Genomic DNA, 20,397 nt, shown 5'->3' on the forward strand with positions numbered 1-20,397 from the left:
AACCTGCATTTCTTTGGACTGTGGAAGGAAACCCACGCGCGCATAGGGAGTATATGCAAACTCCACACAATCACCAATGCTCCGAATTGAACCTGGGTCTCTGGTGCTGTGAGGCAGAAGTGCTAACCACTGCACCACCGTTCCAGGACATCACTGCAGGAGTTCCTCAGGATTGTGTCCTAGACCCAACCATCTTCAGCTGCTTCATCAATGACCATCCTTCCATCAGAACTCAGAAGTGGGAAGGCAGTGGCGTAGTGGTATTGTCATTGGGCTAGTAATCCAGAGAACCAGAGCTCTGGGGACTGGGTTCATACCCAACCATTGCAGACGGTGAAATCTGAATATGATTTCACAAACTTCAGCACCATTCAGGACTCCTCAGATAAGGAAGTTGCCCATGTCCAGATACAGCATGGCCTGGACAAAATCCAGACTTGGGCTGGTATGTGGTAACATTCGCACCAAACGCCACGATGACCATCTCCTAGGGGCTGGTTTAGCACAGGGCTAAAGAGCTGGCTTTTAAAGCAGACCAGCAGCACGGTTCAATTCCCGTACCAGCCTCCCCGAACAGGCGCCGGGATGTGGCGACGAGGGGCTTTTCACAGTAACTTCATTTGAAGCCTACTTGTGACGATAAGCGATTTTCATTTCATCATTTCCAATGAGACAATTTAACCATTGCCCCATGACATTCAATGGCGTTACCATCATTAAATCCCCCTTTATCATCATTCTGGGGGGGGGGTTACCATTGACTAGAAACTTGAACTGGACTAGCCATATTAATACTTAATTAATAAACTTTATTGTCACAAGTAGGCTTACATTAACACTGCAATGAAGTTACTGTGAAAATCCCCTAGTCGCCACACTCTGGCGCCTGTTCGGGGTCACTGAGGGAGAATTCAGAATGTCCAATTCACCTAACAGCACGTCTTTCGGGACTTGGGGGAGGAAACCGGAGCGCCCGGAGGAAACCCACGCAGACACAGGGACAATGTGCAGACTTCGCACAGACTGTGACCCAAGCCAGGAATCGAACCTAGGACCCTGGCGCTGTGAAGCAACTGTGCTTCCGTGCCGCTGTACCTTGCTCGGGACTCTCATCACCAGAGGAAATATTTTCTCTCTTATCTACCCTATTAATTCTCCTGATCCTTTTCTTTATTTGTTTATGGGATGTGGGTTACATAGATTACATAGAACATACAGTGCAGAAGGAGGCCATTCGGCCCATCGAGTCTGCACCGACCCACATTAATCCCTCACTTCCACCTTATCCCCGCAACCCAATAACCCCTCCCAACCCTTATGGACACTACGGGTAATTTAGCATGGCCAATCCACCTAACCTGCACGTCTTTGGACTGTGGGAGGAAACCGGAGCACCCGGAGGAAACCCACGCGGACACGGGGAGAACGTGCAAACTCCGCACAGACAGTGACCCAGCGGGGAATCGAACCTGGGACCCTGGCGCTGTGAAGCCACAGTGCTAATCACTTGTGCTACCGTGCTGCCCACTGTGTCACTGGCAAGGCCAGCATTTGATACCCATCCCTAATTGCCCATGAAATGAATGGTTTGCTAGACCATTTCAGGGGGCTGTTAAGAGTCAGCCACATTGTCGAGGTTCTGGTGTCACATGTAGGGCGGACCAGGTAAGGATGGCAGATTTCCTTCCCTGAAAAGGACACTGAACCAGACGGGTTCCGACAACAATCTCATCTTCACCGTCTTAACCATGCCAGCTTACCAGGCATCTGCTGCACAGTTTTTCACTGTGCAATAGGAATCTAGAAGGACGCAAACAGGTGGTTTCTCTTCTTAGTACTGACACCTGCTTTCACTGGATAAAAAAAGACACACAGTTCTGAATAAAGTGCAAAATCAATACTTTATTTTAAATATCTCTAAAATGAAATACAGGAAGTATGATTAAAATAAACTTTAAAGGACTAAAACAGACTTGACAAAACAAAAATCTTATTTCTTTCAGGAATGCAATCCCCAACAGCACTGTGATTGAAATTAAATCCGTACGAGAACCCACTCCTGTTGCTAATGAATGCAGTGTGCTTTCAAGGATGCAGAGAATTTCTCGAGTTATTGCACTAAACATGCACACTGCAAAAAGGAATCAAAACTTTAATCCGTCCTGCTCAAAGGCAAGGATTACATAATTGGTCAGCTGTGCGGCGAGGAAAGTAATGGTACGGTCACCATAAAAGGAAGGGAGGCGACAGAGGGGTTGGATTGGGTGTTAGTGATGTCCTTAACCCACGATCCGAGGAAAAACTAATTACCGATCACTTTCAAACTACCAAGACACAGAGGGCGATTCTCAGAGCTGACTCAGCAAAGGCCCCTTCAAAGTATCAATCTATCACAAGTGAGATATTTATAATCTCAGACCCAGAAGATTGTACGACAATTCACAATATATCCATTTAAGCTTTGGACGCAACAGGTTAAAAGAAAATCATAGTCTTTGTAACAGACATCAATGAATTCAAAATCTACACGCTAAACCTTGGATTTCTCCAACAATGCAGCTTTCGTTTCCTAAGTTGAGGTAAAACACGTACAAATCCACAGTAAATCAGAGCAGCCACCAATCTATGGGATGCTGGTGTACAAATGTTTATGGCTGTTTTTCTCTCTTTTCTTTCAAATGAGCTAACTCCCGAGGAGAAAGTAATTGTGGACAAACGGGGTCAGCACACATACATCAATAACGCGCTTCGGAACTTCAGTGTCTTCGTGTCAGTGAATCACACCGCGAATCTAGCAAGCGTGTAAGAGGAGAAAGGTTTTGGTCAGGGTATTCCACAAACTCCCGACCTGGAGGCTTCTGACCAACCTGCTGCTTACTCCCATCGTCACCTTGCTTTTCTGTGTGGATTTGTTTTCATCATATCACCTCTCGCTTCACCTGCAGTTAGCTGGCAGCAGAGTTTCACGTTTCAAAACATGATGGGGGTGGGGGGGAAAAATGAACCAAATCTCAAATAGGAGAAAGGTTCCACGCTGCAAGGTCGTCGAAAGGCACAGGCAAGGGTCAAAACATCACGGAGCTGAGCAGGCAATTCAAAATTATTTGTTACATCTTAAAACATGCACATTAACCCAATAGCCGAATTACAGTGACAATGTACATTAAGTCATACATAACATTGAGGGAACAGTGCAAAAAAGCACTAGGCATTTGCGGGCTGGGTAGGAGCACAAGCTACAGAATGAGAGTGAAGTCTCTTCCAGATGCTCATCAATGTTGCATCAAGTTAATCTGTTCGCGGAAAGTCAAGATTGTAGCTATGGAATTAAATTAGATGCAAACTAATATGGGTAACTTACCATGATCCAACCTGGATATACCTGAAACTAGAGAATTTATATCACATCTTATTAAACCTCAGGTGTTTGCCACAATGAATTAGAGGCGATGTTATATAGGCAAATATGGTGGCCATTTTGTACAGAGCAAAATACAACAAACAGCAAACAAATGGCATAAGACTGCTGGGTTGTACTTTGCCAGACATATGGCAGCATTTAAAAAATATATTCTTGATAAATAACTGCACTTAAAGCTGTAATATTGGACAGGCTTTTTTTTTTGCATGGTCTGATTCGAGCTTCTCAAAAGGAAAAGCAGAAAGTTAAAGTGAAAAGATAAAGTAATTTAACAATGGTTATACCCTCGCAAGCTTTCTATGGATCTTTCACCGTAGAATATTCTACCCTATTCACAGATGTTTTTGATTTCTGAACCGGTTTTGAAAAGTGTTCTATCGCAGTATCGCTAAATAACCATGAACGTGCATGCTACCTTCCACATTCAACAGCGCTTCACAAAGAGGAAGAGGTAATTCGGCACAGTGTGACTGTGCCACCTTTTTGGCAGACTTATCCAGTTAATTCCACTCCCTGCTCTTTCCCCAGTTCCACAGGATAGACTTTGGGAGAGTCGAATTAAGTGGCTGGGACTCTTGTCGGGTCAAATTGACCCGTCTTTTCATTCAAGCGCTGGTAGGTTTCACTGGGCACCTCAGCATCCTGTTTTAACCTTAGCAATCATGACGTCCCTTTTTATTCTTCACAGTATTTGGAACATGTGGTCCTTCTTAGAGCAGAGAAGGCCGAGAGGTGGTTTGAGAGAGGCGCTCAATAAGAGGTGCAGGGTTTGGGTGGTGTAACTAAAGAAAAATGTTTTTAATGGCTGAGGGGATTGATAACTAGAGGACACAGATTTAAAGTGACTGGCGAACAGATTCAAATAGCAGCCTTCAAAAAAATAAAACTGAAAGAAATCCCAGGGTTATGGGGAAAGAGGAGGAATGTGGGACTAACTGGACTGCTCGTAGAAAGGGCTAACCAGGATTCAATGGGTTAAATGGTCTCCTTCTGTGCTGAACTATTCTATATTTGGAGTCCCGGTGAATGGTCACTCAAAATGCTGACTCTTGTTTCTAAAATTCAGCTTTCCAGCATCTGTCAGACTTTATTTTTGTGCTATTAACAACAATAGAGAATACAAGTGATCATCGCCTGCACAGAATTCCTATCTGATGAACACTGCTAGCCCTGTTTTGCAGTGTCGGGTTTAAGGGGGATGGGATGAATTTAATGATCCAATTTTTTGCTTTACCAGTTAGAAAAAAGGAATAAAAATTCAAGCCCGAAAAGCGATTCCGTCTCCTCGCCCCTTTTGAAAGAATTTCCGATGCCATTTGCTGTAGGTTCACCACCAATATTGTGGCTCAGAGTTGCTGCAGCTGCGAGGGCTGGAGGAGGGGGAAGGAAGGCGCTTTGTTATCTCGCTGCTGGGCACGCGAGAGACCGGCGTTCTGACCAGGAACTGAAACATTAACCACTGCAAAAAGATTTAGATGCAAGAGGCCTCGTGGGTTCACTTTTTCACTTGCGGAAGTGAGCAGGAAGTGCCACGTGGTAAGCAAGCTGGAATCGGACAGTTTCATTTTTCCTCCCCCCTCTACCCCCAAAAAAAGATTGTCTATTTTGAGGGGGCACAGTCAGGGGCTTGGAAAACAGCAGGTGAAATTCTGTATAAGCTGACAGAGGAGGAATGTGAATGGATAAACTCCTAAAGGGCAACGAGACACTGAAAAAAGGAGGGCAGGGGCCGGGGAGGGGGGAGGAGGGCTTTTCCCTTATAAATCCAATGTGCAGGGTCAGCAGTGCAAGGTCGCCTCTTTAACCCGCTATTTCTTGTCAATTCAGCTGCAAAGCTGGAGTTGACGCAATTCAAAAAGACCTGCACAGAATGAATACTGTCATCACAGTGTCGGCCAATAAATTGGAACAGGGGGCGGGACTTCAGTCTCCGAGCTCCTGACTTGATGCTATCCCGAATATATCGGGATTATTTGTCCAGCAAAATGCAGTGAGTGGAGGATGGTTAGATAAAATGAATCATTTGCTTAAAATCAACTCCAGCCATTTCCAGCAATGACTGATGGGGATGAAGGCAGCTCACAATCACCTCCCCCAAGGGGATCTAGGGTTGGCCGATAAATGCTGGCCAATGAATTTTTAAAAATTACTCAAGCATCTCCATTCTTGCCGATCACCACATGCAGTTAAGGTCATGCCATACAACACTGAATGTCCAGCATAACCGAGGACAACGCGAGTGGTGTATCACCTGGTCACTGGGATTTGGATTAGGCTTCTTTCCCGCGGACAAAGGTGGTCCAGACACTTCCTATCAGCCTGAATGAAGGCAGAAGATGAGCACTGATCACTTCAGGCACTAGCAATCACTACTCTCATTAAAATACACTCAAGACATGGCCTAGGAATAATTTGCCAACCAGCACCCCCACTTCACCTTCTTTCCCTCAAACTAGTAAAATTATTCAGGATTTTCCACGGATCTTCAAAGAGCAGAGTATAGGAAAGAAGGTACCTCTGGGTTTGGTGGGGAGAGAGCGATTCAAATGCACAAATGTGAGAATGGCCAGGAAGAGATAAGGGAGTAAAAATGAGCAGCTGATGGCCTTTGGAAAGAAGAAAAATGTGCAATTTGTTCTCCCCCCTCCTCTAACTTAAAAAACTTAAAAGTTCAAGCACATATGATTCAGGAACAAAATGAACAGGCGAGGTTCCCCCATGTCCCATTGCCAGAGTTACTGACGGTTGGATATTATATGCTTCATTTTGTGCAGCAGTGTCAAAGTTCTGACAGTTGATAATTTGAGGTGTTCCCAGGGATAGACAAACTCTCTGGTTTGTACTGTCGATATCAGGTCAAGTTCGTCTCCTGGACGTCTTCTACTGGCAGCAGCTGTTCGGTCTGATTCAACACCCAGGTAATATTTGGTCTCTCTTGGGGGTTAGCAACCATTGTAGAGGTCAGCAGATGTTGCAGGGCCTGCGTGTATCTACAAAACAAAGGAGCAGTGGAGCATTCAGTTCATACAGAAGTCTGAAGACCCGCACATCCAGACATAGGAACAGCTTCTTCACCACAGCTACAAGACTCCTCAACGACTCCCCCTCGGACTGATCTGTTCCCTGTAAGAACACTATTCACGACGCCCTATGCTGCTCTTGCTCATGTATTTGCTTTGTTTAGCCCCTTGTTCCGCACTGTAACCAATCACTATTTGTTGATGTACCATTTGACAATGTTCTCTGTTGATTATTCTTTTGTCTACTATGTACGTACGTTGTACGTTCCCTCGGCCGCAGAAAAATACTTTTCACTGTACTTCGGTACATGTGACAATAAATCAAATCAAATCAACAGAAATGACACAGAAAAACACCTATGGGCTGTAACTTCCTGGTTCCCCCCGTCACATTGGGGGGGGTAACCAGTAATTCTGTGAAACAAATACCTACATGCCGGTAACCATTCTCAACTCCAATTGGCTCGCCTGCCTCTGGCAATCTGGGATTTGGTTTGCTCCAGCTTTGCTGCAATATTTTCCTCCGCCACTTCAGTCTCCCCCCTCCAGGAGTTAGCATTACTGCAGAATGGGGAGGGCGGCGCACTAGTCTGCTCTGTTTATATCACAAAGTTGCATTTACGTTATGCCCCTTGTTGCCTCTTGACGTTGCAAAGTGCTTCAGGGCCCAATTAAGTATTTTTCAATAAAAGCAAATTACTGGGGATGCTGGAATCTGAAACAAAAGCAGAAAACACTGGACAACCTCAGCAGGTCTGACAGCATCTGCGGAGGGAGAAAATGGAGCTAACCTTTCGAGTCTGGGTGACTCTTTGTCAAAGGTATTTTTTAAGCTTGGTTATCACTGTCATGCAGGAAACGTGACAGCCAATTTGTGCACAGCAAGCTCTCATGAACAGCAATAAGACAATGACCCAACAATCTGTATTTTTTTCAAAAAGATTATGTTGGTTACTTCAAAATGCGATCCTGGGATCTTTCATATCCAGCTGAGATGTTGCCTTTGTCTAATATCTCTCAAACTGACAGTGCTGCACTAAAACATCAGTTTGTAAATCGTGAATCTCTGGAGTAGAACTTAAATCAAATATCTACTGACAGAGTGAGAGCGCTACACACAGTGGGATATTATAACTCCACAAGGTCAGCTTCCACCTTTCCTTTTCGGCAGTTTGCTTGATTTTACCCTGGTGTCAATGCTCTCTCTCTTGACACAACCCACATTTGGAAGTAGGAAATCTAGCAGTAATTCACTATCCATGTTGCTAGTGCATGAATATCCCACAAATGTATGGATATCCCACACTTCCTTTTTTTTTAAATTAAAATTTAGAATACCCAATTCATTTTTTTCCAATTAAGGGGCAATTTAACGTGGCCAATCCACCTAGCCTGCACATCTTGGGGTTGTGGGGGCGAAACCCACGCAAACACGGGGAGAATGTGCAAACTCCACACAGACAGTGAGCCAGGGCTGGGATCGAACTTGGGACCTCGGCGCCATGAGGCAGCAGGGCTAACCCACTGCGCCACCGTGCTGCCCTGATATCCCACACTTCTTCCATAATATTTTTCCTCAAATCAAAGTGGCCAGACTGTAAATTGCAGCTGCACAATGCAATCAGTGTTTGATAATGCGTATTGGTACATACCAAACAGTGGTAGACAGTGGATGGGTGCCTGTGCCAGTCCAATCTTCAGCCGGGAACAATTACCATACTATGAATCCATGGTGCCCATTAAAAAATCTTCAGCGGTGATGTGGAAGGAAGCTGGTGAGAAGGGGGAATTCAAAGCAGTTGAGCATTCAGCCTTTCAAACTGTGCGGCATGGTGACAGTGGTTAGCACTGCTGCCTCACAACGCCAGGGACCCAGGTTCAATTCCAGCCTCGGAATTTGTATGGAGTTTGCACTTTCTCCCCGGGACTGCATGGGTTTCCTCCCAGTGCTCCCGTTTCCTCCCACAGTCGGAAGATGTGCCGGTTAGGTGGGGTTACGGGGATAGGACGGAGGAGTGGACCAAGGCAGGGTGCTCTTTCAGAGGGTCAGTGCAGGCTCGATGGGCTGAACGGTCTCCTTCTGCACTGTAGGGTTTCTATGGATTTACAAGTGGAACCATTTCTGTCACCGTTCTCCCTGCAAAAGCAAACGCTCACAACAACAAAATGATACGCCTGGGCCTCACCTGCAGTTTTCTGGAATGGTTATTGCATTCTGTACAGCCAAGGCAACACAGTCTCCCCTGTGAAAGATGCCATCATATGGGCCTTCCAAGAACATCATAGCGTACAACACGCAGCCGAGGGACTGAAATAAAAAATAAGACTGCAACACAGTGCAAGAGACCAGGAACTGAAATCAACGTACACACATCATGGTTCAGTGGCACAATACATTGATTGAAAACAAATCAGTCAATAGCCAATAGCAATAAGTAACTCAAGAGACTGAATCTACTGAGTCTACATGCAATCACAGAATAGTATAGCACAGGAGGCCATTAGCCCATCAAGTCTGCACAGACCCTTTCAAAGAGCAATCTAGTTAGTCTCATTCTCCCATTCCATCCTCATATCCCTGCAGTATTTTTCTCCAAGTATTTGTCCATTCATTGACCCTTCTTTTTGAAGGGTATCAATTGAATCTGTTTGCACCATCCCATCAGGCAACGCATCCAAAAACCTAACCATTCACTGCATAAAAAGGTTTCTCTTCATGTTATCTCTGGTTCCTTTGCCAATGACCTTAAAATCTCAAGGTTATTGACCCTTGATCCAGCGGAAACAGTTTCTCTTTATTTACTCTGTCTAAATTTGAACACCACTCACAAAGTTTCCCCTAAATCTTCTCTGACCCAAGGAGGACAATCCCAGTCGTTCCAGTCTCTCCACTTAACTGTAATCCCTCATCCCTGGAACAGTTCTATATAATTGTAAATATGGACCAGCAGCCTCGCACTTCCATATTGTCATATTAGAATACAGAACATAACGGTGCAGAAGGAGGCCATTCAGCCCATCGAGTCTGCACCGACCCACTTAAGCCCTCACTTCCACCCTATCCCTATAACCCAATAACCCCTCCTAACCTTTTTTTGGTCACTAAGGGCAATTTATCATGGCCAATCAACCTAACATGCACGTCTTTGGACTGTGGGAGGAAACCAGAGCACCCGGAGGAAACCCACGCAGACACGGGGAAGAATGTGCAGACTCCGCACAGACAGTGACCCAGCGGGGAATTGAACCTGGGACCCTGGCGCTGTGAAGCCACAGTGCTATCCACTTGTGCTGCCGTGCTGCCCAATATTGGAGAACTGTGGAATATGGGTCGTGAATTTGCAGAGGCATAATTTGCCAGGGAGGTGGAATGGAGACAATGGCATCAGGTCAAAGTCACATACTTCATGTTAGCTGGCATCTTGCACTGGCTGTATGGCGAGGACACCAGCAAATGTAGCCCAGTACCTTCCTGATACCTTGTCCAAATATTAGCTCGGATTGTTAACCAACCCTGGACTTTTCCTTGCTTCAGCTCCGATGACACCAGCTCTTAAATCGCTGTGTATCAACATGACTGCCAGCCAGTGAGTTGGCGTCAGGGGTGGACTTCTGGCCCTACTCACAGCAAACAATCAACTTTACAGCCCAGTCTATAAAGACTATGAACTGCAGCAAACAGAACTCACGATCACAACTGCATATTAAAAATTGCAGGATCAGCTTCACTAGAAAAATGCAGTGAGCAGATAATAGTTCATTGGATTGGATTTGTTTATTGTCACGTGTACCGAGGTACAGTGAAAAGTATTTTTCTGCGAGCAGCTCAACAGATCATTAAGTACATGGGAAGAAAAGAAAATACATAATAGGGCAACAATGTAACTCCGTAAGCACCGGCATCGGGTGAAGCATACAGGGGTGTAGTGTTAATCAGGACAGTCCATAAGAGGGTAATTTAGGAGTCTGGTAACAGCGGGGAAGAAGCTGTTTTTGAGTCTGTTCGTGCGTGTTCTCAGACTTCTGTATCTCCTGCCTGTTGGAAGAATGAGTAAGCTGGGTGGGAGGGGTCTTTGATTATACTACCCGCTTTTCCCAGGCAGCGGGAGGTGTAGATGGAGTCAATGGATGGGAGGCAGGTTTGTGTGATGGATTGGGCTGTGTTCACGACTCTCTGAAGTTTCTAGCGATCCTGGGCCGAGTCCTTAGTTTCCTGAGGAAGTATAGGCGCTGTTGTGCTTTCTTGGTGGTAGCGTCGACGTGGGTGGACCAGGACAGATTTTTGGAGATGTGCACCCCCAGGAATTTGAAACTGCTAACCATCTCCACCTCTGCCCCGTTGATGCTGACAGGGGTGTGTACAGTACTTTGCTTCCTGAAGTCAATGACCAGCTCTTTAGTTTTGCTGGCATTGAGGGATAGATTGTTGTTGCTACACCACTCCACTAGATTCTCTATCTCCCTCCTGTATTCGGACTCGTCGTTATTCGAGATCCGGCCCACTATGGTCGTATCATCAGCAAACCTGTAGATGGAGTTGGAACCAAGTTTTGCCACGCAGTCTTGTGTTTACAGGGAGTAGAGTAGGGGGCTAAGTATGCAGCCTTGCGGGGCCCCGGTATTGAGAACTATTGTGGAGGAGGTGGTGTTGTTCATTCTTACTCATTCATCATCTTCATGATAGGGCTGGTTTAGCTCACTGGATTAAATCGCTGGCTTTTAAAGCAGACCAAGGTAGGCCAGCAGCACGGTTCAATTCCCGTACCAGCCTCCCTGAACAGGCGCTGGAATGTGGCGACTAGGGGCTTTTCACAGTAACTTCATTGAAGCCTACTTGTGACAATAAGCGATTTTCATTTTCATTTCGTTTTTTCATTTCATCATGCCCAAAAACACAGTCGTCTTTTCAGATCTATTGATCCGGTGTTACAAAATTCATATTATGTGCACAAATTCAATCCTTGTCACTTACAGCTGTGTGGTCTCCAGCCAGTTACAGAAGGAGCCACATATGGTGGATCTGCAATCATACTCCACATAGTTGACTTTTAGTTATCTCTTTACAATCATAGAATTGAAAAGCAGGCAGTTGTGCTAAACTTATATCCGGATCAGTGGTTAGACAACACTTCCAGTACTGTCCGCATATTGCCACATTATAAAAAAGGATATAAATGCACTGGAGAGAAGATTTAGGATGATAACGGAAATGCGTGGGTATATGCATCAGAAAAATTTGTTTTTAGGATATCGTCACACTTCTATCTTCCCTTTGGGGAAGGTGGGGAAGTGGTGGAAGGATTCCCGTGCTGATTATTAGCCCGTTCAACCGCGTTGCAAACGTTTCTTCTGTAGCCAACGAGCCCTCGTGCTGGACTTGAACCCAGAGCCAGGGACTCTACCACCCACTAGATCTCCTAGGAAAAAAATGATGGTCTGGGTCTCTCTTCTCTTGAAACAAAGGGGGCTGAAAAGTGACCTAATAGAAGTTTTTATAATTGTGAAAGATTTCTATAGAGTGGAGAGAGACAGAATGTTTCCAATTGTGAGGAACAGCATAACCAGAGGCCACCAATACAAGATAATCACCATGAAATACAATAGGGAGCTCATAAGAAACTTCTTTATCCAGAGAGTGGTAGAATGTGGAGCTTTATAACCACAGGGTGTGGTTGAAGTGAATAGTAAAGACGTCCTTGGGAGAAGACTAGACAAGTATGTCAGGGAGACGAGAATGGAGGGTTATGATGATAGATTTAGATGAGGAAAGATAGGAGGAGGCTTGAGAAGAGCATAAACACCTGCATGGACTAGTTGGGCCAAATGGCCTGTTTGTGTGTCGAATATGGGGTGGCACAGGGTTAGCACTGTTGCTTCAGTGCCAGGGTTCGATTCCCGCTTAGATCACTGTCTGTGCTGTTATGGGCCAGAGTTTAGAGAATCCCAAGGTGTATCATGGTGTTCACCTGACCCAGGTGATAATAGATTTTAATAGATTGTAGTATGGGGAGCACACGGCTTACTCTACAGGTATGGTACAGCAGAAAATAGGGCAGCACTGTATCATTGTGGATAGCACAATTGCTTCACAGCTCCAGGATCCCAGGTTCGATTCCGGCTTGGGTCACTGTATGTGCGGAGTCTGCACATCCTCCCCGTGTGTGCGTGGGTTTCCTCCGGGTGCTCCGGTTTCCTCCCACAGTCCAAAGATGTGCAGGTTAGGTGGATTGGCCATGATAAATTGCCCTTAGTGTCCAAAATTGCCCTTAGTGTTGGGTGGGGTTACTGGGTTATGGGGATAGGGTGCTCTTTCCAAGAGCTGGTGCAGACTCGATGGGCCGAATGGCCTCCTTCTGCACTGTAAATTCTATGAAAATGGACCAGTGGTTTTTAAAACAAAACAATGTTTATTCTATGAACTCAAGTTAACCTTTTTAAAACAAAGAGTGAATATCTTAGCAAACAGTAAATCAAATACGCCCCCCAAAGAATACCACACTAAGTAACCCTGTAAGCTGGCCTTTTAACATCCAAAAGACTTAATAACCTTCAAACAGGAGCGCATTAGATTTATATTCAATACTGAGGCCTTTTTTACAATTCTGAGTTCACCCAAATGATCCATAGATAGTCTTTGGATGGCATAGATCAACAGCAGTTCAGCTCACAGACACATCCAAGCTTTTCTCAAACTGAAACTAAAAAACAGAAGTGGACCCACACTCTGACATCACTCCAGTAACATGAGCAGCTCCATTTCTTAAAGGTACATTTCTTAAACACTCATTTCTGAAAGGGTACTCTCACATGACAGTGCGGAGACTGCACGTTCTCCCAGTGTCTGCGTGGGTTTCCTCCGGGTGCTCCGTTTCCGCCCACAAGTCCTGAAAGACGTGCTGTTAGGTGAATTGGACATTCTGAATTCTCCCTCTGCGTACCCGAACAGGCACCGGAGTGTGGCGACGAGGGGATTTTCACTGTAACTTTATTGCAGTGTTAATGTAAGCCCACTTGTGACAATAATAAAGATTATGATGATTATCCTGTTAATTACTATGTAATCCCAGATTTAAAATTTACGAATGATCTAGCATCAATTGCCATTTGTGAAGGAGCTCCAAACGTTTACCACCCTTTACGCATAGTGGTTACTAATTTCACTCCTGAAAGGTCACGGTTGATGAAGAAATTATCTTGTGTCGGGTAGGTTTCTGGATCAGTAATTTGGGCAGCACAGTAGCACAAGTAGGTAGCACTGTGGCTTCACAGCGACAGGGTCCCAGGTTCGATTCCCCACTGGGTCACTGTCTGTGCGGAGTCTGCACGTTTTCCGTGTCTGCGTGGGTTTCCTCCGGGTGCTCCGGTTTCCTCCCAGTCCAAAGACGTGCATGTTAGGTGGATTGGCCATGATAAATTGCCCCTTAGTGTCCAAAAAGGGGTTAGGAGGGGTTATTGGGCTATGGTGGTAGGGTGGAAGTGAGGACTTGGGTGGGTCGGTGCAGACCCGATGGGCCGAATGGCCCCCTTCTGCACTGTACGTTCCATGATCTAGTAAAGAATCAGTACAGACAGAGCTGATCAAACGGGGCCTCGTTCTGTGCTGTAAGCCCTGTGGTTCGGATCCATTGAGAATTCAATCCTGTGTTGCAGCATATCTGTTTCCGATCAGGTATTTGAATGCAAGCACGGCAGCTTTTCTACGTACCCAAATGTCCGTGCGCTCGTCTATGATGCAGTGACTTGAAACGGTGAAGAGTTCAGGAGCTCGGTACGATATGGTGCAACGCTCAGCTGCCCAGTCCTGGAATATAACAACTAAATATCAAAATAGCAGTGATTGCATGAAATATACAGCACAGAAATAGGCCATTCAGCCCTACAGCACGCCAGTGTTATTAGCTTCACACTGGCCTCTCCCCACCTTTCTTCATCTTGCTCCATCAGCATATCCTTCTATTCCTTTCTCCCACGTATTTATCTAGTTTCCCTTTAAATTTATCTATGCTACAACCACTCCCTCCCTGTGGCAGTGGGGCACTCCTTTCTCTCTCTCTCTAACTGAATGTGAAATTCAATCATGTTATGATCAGTACTACTAGGCTTCTTTACTATGAGATCATTAATTGTTAGTACCTCATTGCACACTGCGAGGTCCAGAATAAATTTAGAGTACCCAATTGATTTTTTTCCAATTAAGGGGCAATTTAGCGTGGCCAATCCACCTAACCTGCACATCTTGGGTTGTGGGGGCGAAACCCACGCAAACACGGCGCGAATGTGCAAACTCGACACGGACAGTGACCCAGGGCCGGGATCGAACCCGGCACCGCGGCGCCATGAGGCAGCAGGGCTAACCCACTGCGCCACCGTGCTGCCCCAGCAAGGTCCAGAATAGCCTGCTCTCCGGTTAACTATAGAATGTGCTGTTATAAGAAATTTCCCAGAAAACACTATGATCTTCCAGGATACCTATACCAATCTGATTCATCAGACCTAAATGTGGATTAAAATCACCCATGATTATTACAGCGTTTCCCCTTACAAGCCCACATTATCCTTCTTGTATGCTCTATCCTAGTGTCACACTAGGTAAAGTGCTTTCAGATAACCTGAAAGTAAACTCCTTGCTATTTCTATGCCTAGCCAAACTGATTCTACATTTTGATCTTTAGAACTAAAATTATCTCGTGCTATTGTACTAATGTCATCCTTAATTAAGAGAGCAGCCATTTCCTAGCTTCCTGTCCTTCCGGCGTGCCAAGTACCCTTCAATATTCAGGTTCCGGCATTTGTCACCTGGCAGCCATCTCTGCAATGTTGTCAGTCATAGATATTTATTTCTATTTGAGCTATCTGCTTTGTTATTAATGCTCGTGCACATAGATACAGAGCCTTAAACGCTGTATTTTTACGATTTATGTAAACTCTAGCCTCATCTGCTAGTAGTTTGTACGCTCTGCTCCTCCCTGGCACACACCGATTGTCATTACCCTTACTGCTACCCTGCTCTCTTGCCTTGTCCTTTCTCTCTAATCTTACACATCTTCCCTCATGTAATCCCTTGCTCCATTCCCTGCTCCTCCGATTTCTCACTTTCCCTCACTAATTAATGGCCCCACTCTCTGCCCCTCCGAATTATCGCTTTGTTTGCTTCTTTTGGCCTTTTTAACCTGCGTCGCTCTTTGTGATTTGTATATCTGTAACCCGAGATCTGTCTGCTACACCGAATTTAAACTCCTCTTTTCTAAGTAGTATGTGACCTCCTTATTCTTCCGACTGAAACGCATCATCGCACACTTATCTATATTGAAATTAATTAGCCAAATATACACCAGTTCTGTAAGTTTACTGTTTACCTGTGTTATGTCAGTCTGCTGCAGTCTTAATTACAGCAGTAATTGAAGAAGATAAGGTGGCTGCCGTGTCAATACAATCCCCTGTGCAAGTGATCCTCAAAAATTCTCAAAGGGTTCAGCTGATCTGCTTCTGCTCTGGGGAGACACTGTGGCGGCTCAAATCCTGGCAATCATTTATCCATCGTTAAGTGAATAAAATGATTTGATGTGTTGGGGTGCGAGGAGACTGAAGCAACCTGTGCACAAATGCTTCCACACTGTCACAGTCTAGGCTTTGGTCATACAAGGCTTCTGACAATGGGAAAGGGAGATTGGCAATGACACATGCTATTACCTCCTGGGGATAAGATTGCTCACACATCATAATCAGTTAGAATGCTAAATGTTACACAGCATACTTTAGAAATCTCACTGGTTTTTGCTCTGAATTGCTTGAATTCAAAGTTTGATCGTTTTGGCTGCGGTTTAGAGAAATGGTGCCATTTTCAGGGAGGTGGGGGAAGAGCGGGGGAGAGGGACTGACCGTAAAGAGCTGCCAGTGGTACGGTGGGCCGAATGGCCTTTTCCTGTGCTGTAACCGTCTATGAAATTAGTTTGCAATTATAAGGATTGGATTATAACACAAATTGCAAAATAAACAATTGACTGGGTGGCAGAAAAACAAACCAAATATATATATTTTTAAATTTCATCTCTATAATCTTCACCTGGATTGTCATGGCTTCTCTTGACCCTTTCACCTCGATCCTTGCCTTGTTCATTGACCCCAGGTCCATCAGCACAGGCTGATCATTGTCATCTAAGAGAACATTGGTGGGTTTCAAATCCCTGAAAGTAAGCAACAGACAAAAGATCTTGCATTTCTGTAGCGACTTTCACAACCCCAGGATGCCCCGCAAGCACTTTACAGCCTATGAAGTACTTTAGAAGTGCTGGGACCCTCACAAATCAACACAAAATTATTCAGAAGTATCGCCAACTTAAACACTTCCATCTTTGAGAAGGCGACTGAACAGGTAGACGAGGGTACAGCAGTTGATGCGGTGTATATGGATTTCAGCAAAGCGTTTGATAAGGTTCCCCACGGTAGGCTATTGCAGAAAATACGGAGGCTGGGGATTGAGGGTGATTTAGAGATGTGGATCAGAAATTGGCTAGCTGAAAGAAGACAGAGGGTGGTGGTTGATGGAAAATGTTCAGAATGGAGTCCAGTCACAAGTGGAGTACCACAAGGATCTGTTCTGGGGCCGTTGCTGTTTGTCATTTTTATCAATGACCTAGAGGAAGGCGCAGAAGGGTGGGTGAGTAAATTTGCAGACGATACTAAAGTCGGTGGTGTTGTCGATAGTGTGGAAGGAAGTAGCAGGTTACAGAGGGATATAGATAAGCTGCAAAGCTGGGCTGAGAGGTGGCAAATGGAGTTTAATGTAGAGAAGTGGGAGGTGATTCACTTTGGAAGGAATAACAGGAATGCGGAATATTTGGCTAATGGTAAAGTTCTTGGAAGTGTGGATGAGCAGAGGGATCTCGGTGTCCATGTACATAGATCCCTGAAAGTTGCCACCCAGGTTGATAGGGTGGTGAAGAAGGCCTATGGAGTGTTGGCCTTTATTGGTAGAGGGATTGAGTTCCGGAGTCAGGAGGCCATGTTGCAGCTGTACAGAACTCTGGTACGGCCGCATTTGGAGTATTGCGTACAGTTCTGGTCACCGCATTATAGGAAGGACGTGGAGGCTTTGGAGCGGGTGCAGAGGAGATTTACCAGGATGTTGCCTGGTATGGAGGGAAAATCTTATGAGGAAAGGCTGATGGACTTGAGGTTGTTTTCGTTGGAGAGAAGAAGGTTAAGAGGAGACTTAATAGAGGCATACAAAATGATCAGGGGGTTGGATAGGGTGGACAGTGAGAGCCTTCTCCTGCGGATGGAAATGGCTGGCACGAGGGGACATAACTTTAAACTGAGGGGTAATAGATATAGGACAGAGGTCAGAGGTAGGTTCTTTACGCAAAGAGTAGTGAGGCCGTGGAATGCCCTACCTGCTACAGTAGTGAACTCGCCAACATTGAGGGCATTTAAAAGTTTATTGGATAAACATATGGATGATAATGGTATAGTGTAGGTTAGATGGCTTTTGTTTTGGTGCAACATAGTGGGTCGAAGGGCCTGTACTGCGCTGTATTGTTCTATGTTCTAAAGGCTGGGTGTTTGACACATCACTGTAGAGAAACTGGCAGCTAATTTGCGTATAGCAAGCTCCCACAAACAGAAATGTGGCAAAGACCAGACAGTATTTTTTGTGATGTTGGTCGTGGGATAATTATTGACCAGGATACCGGACAAAACTCCCCTGCTCACTTCAAGAGCGTCATGAGATACATTATGTCTAGCATGAAGGCGGAGACTGGGTCTTAGAACTATAAAATATAAGGGCAGCACGGTGGCGCAGTGGATAGCACTGCTGCCTCACGGCGCTGAGGTCCCAGGTTCGATCCCGGCTCTGGATCACTGTCCGTGTGGAGTTTGCACATTCTCCCCATGTTTGCGTGGGTTTCACCCCCACAACCCAAAGATGTGCAGGGTAGGTGGATTGGCCACGCTAAATTGCCCCTTAGCTGGAAAAAAGAATTGGACACTCAGAATTTTTAAAAAAAGAAAAGAATTATAAAATATAATCATAGAATTCCTACAGTGCAGGAGGCCATTCGGCCCATCGATTCCACACAGATCCTCCAAAGGGGCACACCACCTAGGCCCAATCCAATTCCTCCGTCTATCCCCATAATCCCAACTAAGGGCAATCTATCATGGCCATTCCACCTAACCTGCACATCTTTGGATTGTGGAAGGAAATTAGAGCACCCGGAGGAAACCCACGCAGAAATGGGAAGAATGCGCAAACTCCACACCGACAGTCACCGGAGGTTGGAATCGAACCTGGGTCGCTTGCGCTGTGAGGCAACAGTGCTGACCACTGTGTCGCCCCAATCATCTTGGTTTAACATTACGGATGAAGATTAGCTAAGTACAGAACGTGTTCATTACTCTACTGGATGTTTCAGACCTGGATTGTGGGCTCCATGTTCTGGTGTGGGACCTGAATCAGTGATCTCGTGAAGCAAAAATGCCACTTGTTCTGAAATGGCCGAGACACGCGCACACAACCCCCAACGCTCACAGGCCACCAACATGAAGAGGACGAGAGTTACCTGTGCGCGTAGCCCTTGTCATGGATGGCTTTGAGTCCTCCGCAGAGTCCATGGAACATTTTCAGTATCCTTTCCTCAGACATGAAGCTATTGGTATCCCTGAGCTTTTCCAGCTTAGCCCACAGCGAACCATTCTGTGAAGGGAAAACCAGAAATGGGGTTAGGCTCGTTATTTCAACAACTCGGGTAATTAGGCACGCAAGCCAGACCGTCAAATACAATGCCGATTTGGCAGATACTGCTTAGTGGACAGCACTTTCTTCCATAGCTGAAGGTCATGGGTTAAGTCTCACTCTGGAAACCTGACCACACACTCGTGGCTGACACTCCCAATGCAGTGCTGAGGGAGTGCTGCACAGCCAAGTGGTGCCGTGTTTCAGACGAGAAGTTAAACAGATGCCCAGTCTGGCCTTTCAAGCGTAGGTAGAAGATTCCATGTCCACCATTTTGGAGAAAAGTAGGGGAGCTGACCAATATTGATCCTTCAATCAGCACCATTAAAGGTGATCATCTGGTGACTTTTGCGTTGCTGTCTGTTGGAGAGTGTTGTGCACAAACTGGACGCATTACAATACTGACTACACTTCAAAAAGTACTTAATTGGTTGTAAAGCACACTGGGATGCCCGATTTAATGACAGGTGCTATATAAATGCAAGTTCTTACTTTTGACAGAGGGAGCCATGTTTCAGATGAGACATCAAACTGAGGCCTTGCCTGCACTTTCTGGGAGATAGAAAAGTTCCAATGGCACTACCCAAACCGGAGGAGAGAGTCTTCCCTCTTAGCCTTAATCATCAATAATGAATGAGATGCTCATTCACCGATGCCGTTGCTTCTGGGATCTTTGTGTGCAAATGGCAGCTCCGTTTGCCTGTATATGTCCAAGGTAAATCATTGGTTGTGAGACACTTTGGGATGTACTGAGGACATGATCCGGTATTAAAGAAATCCCAAGTCCTTTAGACATTACATAGAATTTACAACACAAACAGATACCTGTACATCAGGCGAACCAGCCTTTGCTGATTTCTATACTCCAAATGTGCCTCCTCCCATTCTAACTCACTTCGGCTTTTAAGCATATCATTCCTTTTTTCTCTCATGTACTTATCAAGTTCCCTTAATGGCTGTGCCAATCGGCTGCCAAGCCCCTAAGCTATTGCCTTTCTCATTACTACTCATTTCTTTTTTAAAACATTCCTAAAAACCTACCTCTTTGACCAAACTTTTGTCATCTTAGGCATCCCCTTAATTGCCTACTCTCTATTTAAGAAGCTGTGTTGAATTTTGTTTTATACTGCTCCTGTGAAGTATTTTGTGATGTTCTATTACATTAATGGTGCTACATAAATTCAGGTTGCTGTTTTGGCTTGGAAAGCATCAGAGTTCTC

At 45.3% G+C, this 20,397-nt stretch overlaps 1 protein-coding gene across 2 annotated transcripts in view; it reads right to left on the bottom strand.

The window, feature by feature from the left end:
- Nucleotides 1–1,882: 1,882 nt before the first annotated feature.
- Nucleotides 1,883–20,397, bottom strand: part of stk16 (serine/threonine kinase 16) — a 31,970-nt gene continuing 13,455 nt past the window's right edge. The window contains exons 3-7 of one of the 2 annotated variants that reach the window (XM_072469281.1): nt 19,005–19,138; nt 16,505–16,625; nt 14,147–14,242; nt 8,628–8,749; nt 1,883–6,411 (exon numbers count right to left, since the gene is read on the bottom strand). In XM_072469281.1, coding sequence (XP_072325382.1) covers nt 6,273–6,411; nt 8,628–8,749; nt 14,147–14,242; nt 16,505–16,625; nt 19,005–19,138 — 612 coding nt within the window. In that variant the 3' untranslated portion in view covers nt 1,883–6,272. Of the gene's footprint in view, nt 6,412–8,627; nt 8,768–14,146; nt 14,243–16,504; nt 16,626–19,004; nt 19,139–20,397 lie in introns of both variants that reach the window. The other variant, XM_072469270.1, reaches the window with a different exon arrangement.

The sequence above is a fragment of the Scyliorhinus torazame genome, chromosome 2 (genome assembly GCF_047496885.1).
Source record: "Scyliorhinus torazame isolate Kashiwa2021f chromosome 2, sScyTor2.1, whole genome shotgun sequence".
Classification (NCBI taxonomy): domain Eukaryota; kingdom Metazoa; phylum Chordata; class Chondrichthyes; order Carcharhiniformes; family Scyliorhinidae; genus Scyliorhinus; species Scyliorhinus torazame.